We start from the raw sequence: 14,585 nt of genomic DNA, 5'->3' as shown, positions 1-14,585 counted from the left end.
TAACAGAATCTTTCCTAAAACAAGTTTACTGTAGGTAGGTATGTAATTAAAAGCTGTCATGTAACAGTTTTATATTCCCAATTTAAAAAATCCAATAATCTCTGTATCATCTCTATCTTCACGCCAAACGTGCTTCATTTCTTGAAAGCATGTTTCCAAAGGTATACCTAGTAGATTAGATACCTACTAGTAACTTTCATTCCTTAGTGTAAGGTAAGGCCTGAGTGGACGTTCTAGTTGGGCGTGCTGCGGGGCGGGGCGTGCGGCGTGCATGTTAAACAAATGCAAGCGTATCTTAGGAGCGGCCTTAGTGCCCGCTGCTCAAATCACTTGTGAGCCCGACGCCACGCTGCACGCCCCGCCGAACGCGCCGCTTCGAGTGTCCATTCAGGCCTTACACTTACACGAATACTTGAAGCGTGTAGGTAACGTACCTAATACATACAATAAAAGAGCTCACGTGCGAACAGTTTTCAATTCGAAATCGGAACGTTAGTAATCTCTATCCACACCGCAATGCGATACATTTAATCGGCAAGACTGCAATGTAAATCCATTGTAAAATGTACGGAATTGGATTTAGCGGCGGACCTCGTTCATCGAATAATGGAGTGCCTGTTGAGTTATTCCATTCCGATAGTGGACCGGGAGGTGAATGGATTAGCGTCATTATTTATGTTTTTGTCAAAAGGGTTTGGACATTGAGCTAATTTTACGATTTCCGTCGCGTACTCGCGCATTATGCTTCAAAATGGACATCTAGGCTCTCCGAAACAAAGACTCCGAGAATAAGTATATTATGGCCTAGGTACATGGGTAGTTTTCATCATCGGTCTATTTTTAATACATTAGGGAGGTGGGGCATCGGATTAGGGAGAAGACCTCTGATACTCGCGCGGGTTCGTGCCTGGTGCAAAGGTTGGCCATCGCTATCCAACGTGGCAACGCGGCCAGTGTGATGGGCACATTTGCACCCGGTGCAGCTCGCGGATGTCTATTTGATTAGTTTATTTGTAGTCTATTAATTAATTTAGATATTTTAAAGTAATTTTTTAAGGACTTTTATTAACGAAATTTGCTGAATAAAATGATATTGATGATGATATTTTTAGCACTATCTCCCGGCAAAAACCAAGAGTACCTTAAGAGCGTTGCCGAGAGCACGGAATATTGACCCCTCTGCATAGCGGATGCGGCCTTTTAGCGCAAGGTGAGCTGGTACACTTCACGATTCATTATTAAACTGTTGGAACATACTCCATAATCTATATAGCAGGCCTTCTTGCTCCTTAGGTCGAATAAATGGTCACTCACGTTAGACCGGGCCGTGTCCGGGCCGGAGCTTCCAGCGCTTCATTTTCTATGGAAAGCATCACGTGATCACCTGTCATCTGTAATAGAAAAGTAAGCGCCGGGAGCTCCGGCCCAGACACGGCCCGGTCTAACGTGAGTCATCCTTAAAGCTTTGCGCATAATTTTTTTATTTTACCGAGATTTGTTTTTCAAGCCAAAATTTCCTGTTTTCATAAACATCACCCCATGTTATTTTACAGGCCATTTTAATTTGAGTATAAAATTAAATTTCTAGGGAAGTGTGTTCTGTAAACATTACGTAGCGTTAGTAAGCACCTAGGTACGTTGTTTTTATTTTTCATCTTATTTTGGTCAACTATATTTAATTTATTTTATGTATACCAATGGATTTTTCATCTCGTACCGATTCGTCTAAATATCCAGTTTATGAAACGTTAACTTACGTAAAATAACCGCACTACCTTTTAAACCGTTGGAAACCTTTAAAAAACATTGATCGCCGATAATTTCCCTTTGTTCCACCCAGTGAACCATGTTTGATTGATAACTGGTTATCTATGTAGACCATTTCGAGCCAATATTGACAAGCGAGTTTGGAAAAGTAAATTACCCTCGTTTTTATTTGACCTCCGGGTTAATATTGTGCCCCGGTCTGAGCCCGTTTATCTTGTTAACTGATCGAGGGTTAGGGTTGACAGCTCATGACCGCATGGAAAGCGCTAGAGATAAGTATGAAATTAGTTTTTAGTTTTAGTTTAGTAGTTTAGCTTATTAACTCGTACGGAATAACGCAATGGTCTTATGATCTTGATACAATTTATGATCGAATAAACCAGGTGGTTATATAAAGGATGACTCACGCTAGAACGGGCCCGGGGCGCCCGCGTACAACCGCGTGCAACAAATTTTGAATTTGTTGAGCGAGAATACGTTGAACAATTGAATACGTTAATCAATAATAGTTGAGACACCCCTATATCAACGGTTCATTGAAAATAAGGATTAGCAAAAATACGTATTATAGCCACAGAATAACTAATAGTACTACCGTACAGAAAATTCACTCCTTCACAAAAGTCAGATTTAGGTATAAAATTACACCTATATCGCTGCCTGCAAGCAAAATTGAAACTTATAACCGCGCACGAACCGTGAATCTCCTTTGCGCGCCGCAGTTTTATGACCGAGCTGTGAGTGTCGGCACGGGGTTATCACTTGACAAGTTTTTAATTCGGTAGACTAAAATGACATTTCATAGTATGAAATGACACATGATGTTCATACTATGAAATGTCATTTTAGTCTACCGAATAAAAAAATAGACTTTATACCCACCGATTTATTATTTTTAAGATAAATATGTAGGAATTACAAACGTTGATTATGTAAACATACATTTTTTATCCGGAGATAGTATGTCTGATTCTCACGGAAGTAAGTTTCGAAGCCATTGTGTATTTTCAATTTTGCGCGAGCGCCACGTGACACGACTATCGTGCACGCCGAGCGGCAGCCCACTGCCATACGCCTGTCCGATGGGCGCGCCGGCCAAATGTACCTAAACTGCGGAGTGACACCCCCCTGTTATAGCTTCGACCCTATCTCAGAATCAAATAGAATCTTGTCAGGGTTAGATAGTTTATTATTCAAGTAGACATATTACAATGCGCTTATGAACGTCAAATAAAGCTACACCGGCTCCAACCCTACACCTCTGCCTCGAGAAGATTTAAATCCCCCCACAATTGGAGGAGTGTATCCCAATATGGGACCGACAAGAAGCCCTTACAAACCGTTTTGCAAATTACACTTCTAGTTAGACTACTCATAAAGCAGACAAATTAGACTAGTAGCAGTTTATTATTTGCACGTTTAACCTAAGTCCACATGTTTGCACGGTGCACATGATCCCAAGGGTGGTATTCCACCTGACCAATTTGTTTGTCCGATGTGCATTGCGTCTCACTCTCTCATTAAGCAAAATGTGAGACGCAAATACACATTGGACCAAGAAATTGGACAGGTGGAATACCAAACTAACAAGTAACGATGTTTGAATTGAAAGCCGGTCTAGCACGGCGGCGAGTGCAAAGGCCTGATTATTCCCTACAATTACTGCGGACTGCACCGGCCTTCTGCACTTTAGGTGGAGTGGTGCAAGCGACAAACTTTCGGGTCAAGAATCTTTTTAGTATAGTTAAATTAGTTAAGGTTGTATAATACTAGTTTTTGCCCGCGACTTCGTCTGCGTGGAATAAGTAATTTGGGTACCTTACTTCTCAAACAAATCTGTTTTTACTCATCCTTATTTTTATCCCCAAATTGGTCCACCACTAAATTTTACACCCTTAAGGGATGATTTCGGGAATAAAAACTATTCTACATCCTTCCCAACAGCTCAACTATCCGCATACCAAGTTTCATCTAAATCGGTTCAGCGGTTATTGATTCCCCATATAAATTTCCACCCCCCTTTTCACCCCCTTGAGGGGCGGGTTCTGGGATAAAAAGTATCCTATGTCCTTTCCCGGAACTCAAAGTGTCTGTATACTAAATTTCAACTAAATCGGTTCAGCGGTTTAAGCGTGAAGAGGTAACAGAGAGACAGACACACTTTCGCATTTATAATATTAGTATGGAATTATGGATATGGATATACGTCTTTCCTATCCTTGAGAGAAACATCTTAGACGTAGGTCTAGAGTAGAGGATATTTTTCAGCTAATATTAGATTATGAGACGTTCAGTCTTGCACTCATGGAGGAGTGAGCGAAGTTGTTTTATCTGATACCGGTAAATCTGTAAGCCGAAACATAAAATTTCTTCAGACTAATTTTATTTTAAGTAACACGTAGTCAAAAAATAGTCTAGATTAAGGTCAATGTCGATAATTCCGTCATAGGGCCTATTCCGTTCAAGAACTTATAAGTATTTCTTTGATATTCAATCGTAGGAAAAAAAACCATTTGCTTTTGATTGGTGAAACTAAAAGGAATCGCTGCTTTGTCGAAGAATTTATAAATTTTGTTCGTTGTTCGAGAAAAACGCTATGGACGTTAATATAAAAAAACACATAACTGACACTGACATCATTATTAATTTATTGTTTTTAATTAATTATTAATGTTTTCAATTTTAATTTATTGTATGTACGGACTTAATTTGCTATTGTATTATTTTTTGAATTGATATTTAATTGAAGTTTTATATACCTACCATGAAATCATTAATTGTAATGCACTTGAATCCCATTGTAAATATGAACCCATGTTTACAGTGTATGATCAGTACCAATAAATGAATCTATCTATGTATCTATCTATACCCTATGACGGAATTAGCTACATTTGATCTTATCTGACTTTTGTTTGTTTTTATGGGATTTAAAATAAAAAATAAATAGCCTTCTTTGGATTGCACCAACCCACATGTTGCAGAATCGGCGGAGCGTATGTTTAATCAGCATCCCTCTGAGTCGAGGCCATAAAACAAGCAATATGGACTGTAGCGCTTTGTGTGGGCTTTTTATCGTGCGGTTTTGTCCCATTGCTGGCCAAAGACCTTTGCCTGTGATAAAAATTCCGGCGTAAAGTACCGTTTTCCACAATTTTTTTTTTTTAAAGGGATGTTATTGTAATCATGCTGCATCAATGACATGCCAAATAGTAAAGATAATGGCAAGACTATACTACGTGAAACAGACAATTTATAGGGATTCTATGTGTGGGTATGATGTTATATAAAAGGGTTCGAAGTATTTAAAACAAGGAAATACAAAATAAAGTGTTTATTTACATTAGTATCACTCGGCACAGTTTATAGCCACTGCGGCAAGGTAAAAGGATCTAACACTTCTTTACCTAAACAACAACTCTGCTGTACTTAGTTCAGGATGTCGGGGAGAGTGATCACGGGGGCGACCTCGACGGGAGCGGGCAGCACCGGGGTGGGGAGCTCGATGGGTGTGGGCTCGATCACGATGGGGGCGGGCACGACGATGGGGGCCTCGATGGGGGTGTCGACGACCTGGACGGGTGTAGGGGCCACGACGGGGGTATCGACGACCTGGACGGGTGTAGGGGCCAGGACAGGGGTGTCGACCACGACGGGGAGCTCGGCAACGATGGGAGACTCCTCGACGACGATGGGAGAGGGCACGAGAGCGGGGGTCTCGGGCACGACGGCAGCGGCAACCTGGTTGATGTTCAGGATGATCTGAACCAGGGGAGCGGCGGCAGAGGAGACGGACTCAGCCTCGACGGGAGCAACAGCAGCGGGGCTGGCGTCAACGATGGGAGCGTCGACAACAATGGGGAGCTCGGCGAAGACGGGGCTCTCAGCAACGATGGGGGTGTCGACGACAACGGGGCTCTCAACAACGATGGGGAGCTCGGCCAAGACGGGGCTCTCAGCAACGATGGGGGTGTCGACGACGACGACGGGGCTCTCAACAACGATGGGGAGCTCGGCGAAGACGGGGCTCTCAGCAACGATGGGGGTGTCGACGACAACGGGGCTCTCAACAACGATGGGGTGCTCAACGAAGGCGGGTCCAACAGAGATGGGGCTCTCAATTAGGGCAGGTCCGACAGAGATGGGGGATTCTGCATCCACGATGGGCGCGGAGCCACCGCCGGGGGTAACAATGGCGCGGGTCGGCCCAGCGACGGCCACGGCGATGACGGAAGCGACGATCAGCAGGAATTTCATGGTTGCTGCGAACAAAAGTGTCTTTAGGTACTAGTAACCAATTTCAATTACACCGTAATGTTTTAATTGTGTTTTAGGAAGAACGATGCTTTTAGAGGTTAACAATATTTAGATTTGTATAATAGGTACTAATCCTTATAAAGCAACGAGCTCAATCATTTTGATTGCTAAAATTAACGAATTAATTGCAAGTGTTACAATTTCAGTACAGTATTTTGCTGATATCACGTGGATGGCAGGAGATTATGAAACATGAATAATTAATTGAATAAATAATAAGTTGTATTTGAAACTTACCTGTTTGGTTTGATGTTTCAAACTATGCTTTTCCTCAAAAATCTTGAGTTTTTATACCAATTGTTTATCTTCGTATGACAGTATAAATACTGTATATCATGTTAATCGGTAGGTAATCTTAATATACTTTAATCCAGTCGTAAATGGTTCGTTTTGAGGTGAAAGATTAACTATGGCGAATTGTAAAAATAATCAGCTGCTATCTTTTTCTAATCCAAAGATTAATAAGGAATGAAGGAACGTTTGAAGAATAGTATTATTCGTACTTGGTCGGTCCGTAAGTTATGTCACAAAGGTGTTGACTGATAATGAATAGCATATTACTAATAGGTATATTGTACAGCTTTTAATTTAAAAATATAGCAATGTTTTGAAAGCTTGTTTTATACTCTTCGAAACGTAATTATTTATAACTACATATTTTAAAATTTAGATCGCGTCTTTCTTTGACTTGTTTACCTCGGGATTGTTGTTAAAGTGTCATTCAATAGAACTTGCTAACTATGTAAACAAAAGTTACTAGTAAATTGACATTTAGTGTCAATTTTAGTATGGCGGTTTGTTTACATAGTTAGCAAGTTCTATTGAATGACACTTTAGGCGTGAGCACGCGGCTGGATTGTGAAAAAATATCCTTAACATAAACACAGGGCGGACACGCCATACATCAAAAATGATTTGCGTTTATATGTGTGCGCGGCACGTCTGTACACGCGTCATTGTGTATCTGACGGACATCTGGCATGCTCTCAGTAGAGCGACTTACGCACACATTCATGTCGCGGCCAGTCGCGGGGCGAGGTAATCCGAGTCGGGCCGGGGCGGTGCGTGTCCGTTCTGTATGATAATACTATTACTTATTCTGTGACAAAAAGTAGTAAAAAACTCAGTGTCACATTTTAACAATAAATAAAAAAAAAATACTTCTATAAACCCACTTTATTAAACCATTTTTCGTCAGCAGCCATTAGTTCTACGAAAAGTCTGTAATCCTTATCAAACTTAAGGATGACTTCCGCTAGACCGGGCCGGGGCCGGGCCGAGCTTTCGGCGCTTCGTTTTCCATGGAAAGCACCACGTGATCACCGGTCAGCCAAAAAGGTCGGCAACGCGCATGTAACACCTCTGGAGTTGCAGGCGTCCATAGGATACGGTGACTGCTTACCATCAGGCGGCCCGTATGCTTGTTTGCCACCGATGTGGTATAAAAAAAACATAAAATTACATGTCGTACGCCTTGGTCCGGGCCCGGCCCGGTCAAGCGTGTCATCCTTAACACGCTTAGATTTGACTGCCATACAACAAGTCGATTTGGTTGAGCATGTACAGTCAGCTACAGAGAGAGGCGAACCTTGCAAACAAATTTTTATGCTTTGGGGGTCACCTCTTTCTGCAGCTGACTGTACAACAGTAACTTTTTCAAACCAACTCACATTAACTGTATAATAAAATAAAGATAAAAGACACAACTTTTCCGTTAAGCAAAATTCCGCCATGTTAAAAATGTAAAACAATTAAATACTTAGTGTAAGGCCTGAGTGGACGCTCGAAGCGGAGCGTTCGGCGGGGCGTGCAGCGTGGCGTCGGGCTCACAAGTAATTTGAGCAGCGTGCACTAAGGCCGCTCCTATACGCTTGCATTTGTTTAACATGCACGCCGCACGCCCCGCCCCGCTGCACGCCCAACTCGAGCGTCTACTCAGGCCTTACACTTAGGGATCAAGTCACTTTGAACAGGGAGAGTGAATTAGACGTGTTTTTTTTATCACTCTTGCAGCTTTTTTGCTGCAGCGTTGACGAAGACGATGTCGTTGTCCTTGATGAGTGACGAATCGAACATTTTAATGCAGCAAAGACAGCAATATTATATTTATTTATTATTTATTTAAACTTTATTGCACAAAATATATACAACAATGTACAAATGGCGGACTTAATGCCAAATGGCATTCTCTACCAGTCAACCATAGGGCCAAAGAGAGATACCTTCAATTGGTGCAGAGAGAGAAAATATATTGAGTGAGTAAAAAAAAAGCAAACTATACTTATAAATTACATAAATAAATCAAATATATATAAACTACCACATATTTATAAAATACATACTATAAATATAATAATGACGGATATTATTCGAACTCTTGCTTTAGCAAATGCTTACGTAACATCCGCTTGAAAGAAAACTTACTAGTAGCTTGTCTAATAAAGATAAAGATAAAAGATAGTTTATTCAAGTAGGCATAATTAAAATGCGCTTATGAACGTCAAATAAAGCTAGGTAGACCGGCTCCAACCCTACACCTCTGCCCCGAGAAGTTTTAAATCCCCCCTCAATTGGAGGAGGGTATCCCAATATGGGACCGGCAACAAACTCGGCGGGACACATCTTTTCAAAAATAATTACATCTTATAATTAACATGCATTACGAGAAAATAAGGGAAATAATACAATTTAAATTACTATAGAATTCATGCAATTATACACATAAGGTGTAATAGAAATTTGATTTAGAAAATATACATATGTACATGGAATCATACAAATTCGTAGCTCTTTCAGAAAACATATCAAATTCTTACAAAAGGAAAAGAAAATAAAGTTATTAAAAGAAATGGGAAAACATATTATATAAATCTGATTGATTATTATGAATTACCAACATATAATATTTGATGTGTTTTCTTGCTTACCTGAGCTGTGTCACCTATAACTCTATACATAATACAATGTTTTTAATTGCTACTACTTTTTATTAGTTTCTGGTTTGGACCATGCATGTTTGTCTGTCAAGTAGTCCTCGACTCTGTAATAAGCTTTTAACATCAATGACTTTTTTAAGTAATTCTTAAGAGCTGGAAAGGGTAATCTTAAAGCATCCTCAGGCAACTTGTTATAAAAATGAATGCATTGCCCAACGAATGACTTTTGTACTTTACGGACACGAAACTTTCTGATAGCAAGCTTATTTCTATTTCTAGTGTTAAAGTTATGGACATCAGAATTCTTAGTGAAGGAGTCTAGATTCTTAATAACATAAATAATACTATGATATATGTATTGGGAAGCTACAGTTAAAATATTAATTTCTTTGAAAAGTTCTCTTAATGATTCACGCGCTCTTAAGTTATATATAGAACGAATGGCTCTCTTTTGTAAGACAAATATAGTCTGTATGTCAGCTGCTTTGCCCCAAACCAGAATACCATATGACATTACACTATGAAAATAACTATAATAAACAAGGCGAGCTGTTTCAACATTACTCAATTGTTTAATTCTCCTCACGGCGTAAGCGGCCGAACTTAATTTTTTAGCTAGTGTTCCGATATGAGGACTCCATTGTAGATTTTTGTCCAATGTTAAACCAAGAAACAGAGCTTTATCTACCATCTCTAAGCATTCATTATTCAAAAGTATTTTAGTATCGACTGGTTTAACATTCGGCAAAGAAAATCTAATACATTTGGTTTTCTTAGCATTAAGAATCAAATTGTTCATAGTAAACCAGTTAAGTGCATTAACGAGTGTGCTGTTAATTACACTGTAATCGGTAGATTTCCGATCAACCTTAAAAAGTAATGATGTGTCATCAGCAAAAAGAACTATTTCACAAAGATTTTCTACTATACATGGCAAATCATTTATATAAACCAAAAACAGGAATGGACCCAAAATAGAACCTTGCGGCACTCCTAATTGGACTACAGCTCCGCTAGATTGGCTTTTGTTTACAACAACTGTTTGTGTTCTATTGCTAAGGTAAGAAGACATAAAGTTTAGGGCATTTTCTGACAGACCATTGTGTTCTAATTTCAAAATGAGCGTTCCATGATCCACACAATCAAATGCTTTAGAAAGATCACAAAATATGCCAATATTTAGACTAGGTATAACTATAACTTGAAAGTCAAGAGAAAAAAATCGATCAAGTGCGAGTTCGTTTAACTCGCGCACCGAGAGTCCCGTACAAATTTTAAATTTCTCATGTAACTATAATCACGAAAGACTTTTGACCAGAAGTACCTATACTAAGCTTGATTGTGTACAGCACCAACTGTCGGCAAATTGGCTAACTAATTTGCGCGATATGTATGTATGTTGGTTTTTCAGGGTTAATTCTGTATCATGTGAACCGGTGTGAACAATTTTTATTGTATTTGAAATCAGGTGTTTTTAGTGTAATTTCATAGATATTTCAAGTATAATAAATAGGTTGAAAGGGGCTTAAATTACAATTAGAATTAGAAAATGTTTTTAGGTAATTAAAAAAAAGTTTTGAAGAAAGAGGTATGATTATATTTTTCCTGTAATATTTATGATAAGGTTATTATAATCTAAAAATTTCACTATTTTCGTTGGTAAACTTCGGAGATAGGAGGGGGAGGGGGCATGGTATTTTTTTGACATTTTCCTTCATAAGTAAATTTTTTTCACTATGAAAAAAATAAAAAATTGTTTTGTAATGTTCAATTCAAGCTCTTTCAAATGATATCCCACTTGACCTAGTAGTAGTAGTAATCACTTTATTGCACACAACACAGGTTTACTTACATAATATTTACAGAAATAAAGGTACAAAGGCGAACTTATCCCTGTAAGGGATCTCTTCTAGCTAACCTTCGAGTAGATGAGCCTAGTAACTAGACTGAAATTTTGCCCTCTCTTTATATTGGGCATTTTCCATAATTAATTAAAATAAAATGACAAAATTACATTTCCAATGTTTTTGGGTTAGCGTTTTCCATACCTATTCCGATAAATCGATTACTTCAATAGTTATCGAGATATTTAGCAATGTGACAGACAGACGGACGGACAGACTCGCACGAAATGACCATCCAGTGTCCGAGAACAGGGGCTGGGCACAGCTAGGCCTCCTCTCATGCGCGAGAGGCCTTGGGCTATAGTAGTAGTTGGGTTATGTTCAATATTTATTTGGCAAATATTTAATTGTAGCTGGTTTTGGAAAGATGCACCTACCTATTTTATTACATCGTGCATGACATACCTACACAATAATATATTATTTTACGCTAAAATATGCTCTTTCTTAGTCGGTGGTAACCGAGTGATTAGGTATGACGTCTGACTTTAAATCCGGAGGTCGCGGGTTCAAATCCTGAATCGTAGGTACTAATAAGTTTTCGGAACGGAATATCATTTGATATTTACCACTAGCTTTTCGGTGAAGGAAAACATCGCGAGGAAACCTTCATACATCAGCGAAGAAATTCAAAGGTGTATGTGTAAGGAAGAACTATTATATAATCTGTGGTAAGGGGTTGAGGTGTTACTGGACTTTAAACAGACCTACTCATTCATTTTTATTAAATTATGGCTTCAGTCCAGTGAGACCATTTCGCCAGTAACAAGGTATTACGAGCAAGGTAATACGACTAAAATTGTACGCTTAGTACAAGACAGTGTACGGTGATTTTATTAGCTCTAAGCGACAACTGGCCTTTACAAGTAGCACGTGGACTACCGGCCATTGACTCCAAAATGGTGGTTAAACGCGCTTCAAGATTAATTCTTCATTCACTGCACAAAACCACATTAATTTTTCTGTATAATAAGCAATCGATATTAAACTATAAACAATATTAATAAGCAAAAAACAAAAGAATTAATCACCAGGCTAATTATCAAGATGGTGCTCGAACCGGCAGTCTTTTAAACATTATATACCTAGGCAACTCGCCACTTACGTTTACACATCTACTTACCTCGAGAACGCAGCTCTCGCGACTCCACTGGACGACCGGCCAAGGCAATCCAGAGGCAGAGAATCCTGTCCCACCCACCTTCGGCTGACAGAACTCCCAAGGTGCACTCGGGTACGTGGGGTCGATACTTCCCAACAGTTCCTTATTATTATATGCTATTTCTGTGCAACTATAGGTAATGCTTGATGCAAAAAGAACAACGCGCATAAATAAAAGGGATTTACTGAGCAATTTCTTTTCTACCTAAGTATATTAATAATATGTCATGTCAGTTTGATATTTTGTACTTTATTCCTTATGTTTTTGTTTTGCTCATTTCCTTGCTAATAAGTAGTAATAACCCTGCTTACGTATTTATGTGTTTATAAATAAGTTTTTGTCAAAAATTTCATTTTTGGTACAAGCTTTTATCGCTGACTGTACTTTTCTTACGACAGGCAAGGCTTAGGTTGCGTTGTTTCATCACAGAGTTCTTATGGCCACCTCCTGTCTCCATCGTCAGATCAGCTCGATGGTACCATAATATTGCATTGTCATCCGACTTACATGTGTATGCAAAATTTCAGCTCAATCGGAAACCGGGAAGTGGATCAAAAACTTGCAAGGTTCCATTACAGTCAGTTACATACAGGTCGACCTAATAAAAGCTTGTTAATAACATAATATGAAAGATATCGTCGTCTAGTACTTTACTGAGCTACCTATTATGGGGTGTGTGTCGGTCGGTCGATCGGTCGGTCGGGTGTTAAATTGTCAAAAGATAATAATTTCAAAGGTAGATAAGAGTTTTTTCACCACACCAACTCGTAAAAGCTCTCTTGATTGTTCAAAAACTAATAGCAAAGTTGCATTTTCTTCACATGTGAGGCAAATTTTGAGTTGTTTTCGTATGTTTCGTATGTTGGTAGAATTGACTTTTAATTTAATGATTTCGAATGATAAATATTGAATAACATTCATTTTGGATTTGATTTGGTTTGATTTTGTTTGATAACATACAGTTAGGTAATATTTTCTTCAGGTTGGTCTGGTGAAACATTGTGTGTTTCATTCGGGGGCAAATTTTGTTTAACCCTCGCAAGGCTCAAGATTCAATTTTCCAAACGACGACCGTAGCTATAATAATAATTCAGCATATATACGTCCCTCTGCTGGATACGGGCCTCCTCTCATGCGTGAGGGGGCTTGGGCTATAGTCCCCACGCTAGCCCAATGCGGATTGGGGACTTCACGAATAAAGTTCAAAGGTGTATTTTGAACTTCATTGCATGCAGATGTATGCAGATTTCCTCATGCCGATTCAGGTTATTTTATAATTTGATCAATTAAACGAAGTAAGAGTTTCACTTAATAATTCATTTATTAAGAATGTGTATCATGTATCACAGTTTATTGCCACTGTTTTAAAAGGTAAAGGGATGGTTAGCTTATACAAAAGTTAAAATAAAGTGAGGTTTTTTTATTTAGTTGAGGATGTCGGGAAGGGTGATCACGGGGGCGACCTCGACGGGAGCGGGCAGCACGGGGGTCGGCAACTCGATGGGCGTGGGCTCGATCACGATGGGGGCGGGCACGACGATGGGGGCCTCGATGGGGGTGTCGACGACCTGGACGGGTGTAGGGGCCACGACGGGGGTATCGACGACCTGGACGGGCGTAGGGGCTACGACAGGGGTGTCGACCACGACGGGAAGCTCGGCGACGATGGGAGATTCCTCGACAACGATGGGAGAGGGCACGAGAGCGGGGGTCTCAGGCACGACGGCAGCGGCAACCTGGTTGATGTTCAGGATGATCTGAACCAGGGGAGCGGCGGCAGAGGAGACGGATTCAGCCTCGACGGGAGCAACAGCAGCGGGGCTGGCGTCAACGATGGGAGCGTCCACAACAATGGGGAGCTCGGCGAAGACGGGGCTCTCAGCAACGATGGGGGTGTCGACGACAACGGGGCTCTCAACAACGATGGGGAGCTCGACGAAGACGGGGCTCTCAGCAACGATGGGGGTATCGACGACGACGGGGCTCTCAACAACGATGGGGTCCTCGACGAAGGCGGGTCCAACAGAGATGGGGCTCTCAATCAGAGCAGGTCCAACAGATATGGGGGATTCAGCATCCACGATGGGCGTGGAGCCACTGCCAGGGGTGACAATGGCGCGGGTCGGGCCAGCGACGGCCACGGCGACGACGGAAGCGACGATCAGCAGGAATTTCATGGTTGCTGCAAACAAAAGTGGCTTTAATAAAGCAGTAGTAGGAAAACAAGTTTTGATTATCCCGGAATTATCCCATAACGATTTTGTATCTAATACCTGAAATACTCAAACTCAAAATGCAAAAGACTATTTATGCAATTACTGATCTTTGCAGCGAGCATACTCATTTTTAAAATGATTGCAAATATTATTAAATTAATTGAGGGTGTAAGTAATATTTCATAACAATAATTATTTTCCTGATATCACCCAAAACACGAATAATCCGTTCAATAAATATTAATGAATATTTAAAGCTTACCTGTTTGGTTTGTTGTTTCAA

General features: G+C 40.2%; 1 protein-coding gene across 5 annotated transcripts; it reads right to left on the bottom strand.

Moving 5' to 3' along the window:
• Window positions 1–5,086: 5,086 nt before the first annotated feature.
• LOC134663080 (calphotin-like) lies at window positions 5,087–14,307 on the bottom strand. 5 transcript variants are annotated; one of them, XM_063519403.1, is made up of 3 exons: window positions 14,121–14,307; window positions 5,419–5,914; window positions 5,087–5,379 (listed from the first exon to the last, which is right to left on the bottom strand). In XM_063519403.1, exons 1-3 carry the CDS (start codon window positions 14,261–14,263, stop codon window positions 5,197–5,199), a joined length of 822 nt encoding a protein of 273 aa, XP_063375473.1. In that variant the 5' UTR covers window positions 14,264–14,307; the 3' UTR covers window positions 5,087–5,196. The 5 variants fall into 5 exon arrangements, with proteins under 5 accessions (XP_063375473.1, XP_063375474.1, XP_063375472.1 ...); XM_063519404.1 differs by having other exon boundaries at window positions 5,422–5,914; XM_063519402.1 differs by having other exon boundaries at window positions 5,087–5,340; window positions 5,380–5,914; window positions 14,121–14,306.
• Between the last annotated feature and the right edge of the window lie 278 nt (window positions 14,308–14,585).

The sequence above is a fragment of the Cydia amplana genome, chromosome 4, assembly GCF_948474715.1.
Source record: "Cydia amplana chromosome 4, ilCydAmpl1.1, whole genome shotgun sequence".
In the NCBI taxonomy this organism is placed as follows: domain Eukaryota; kingdom Metazoa; phylum Arthropoda; class Insecta; order Lepidoptera; family Tortricidae; genus Cydia; species Cydia amplana.
This window is presented reverse-complemented; position numbering and strand designations above follow the sequence as displayed.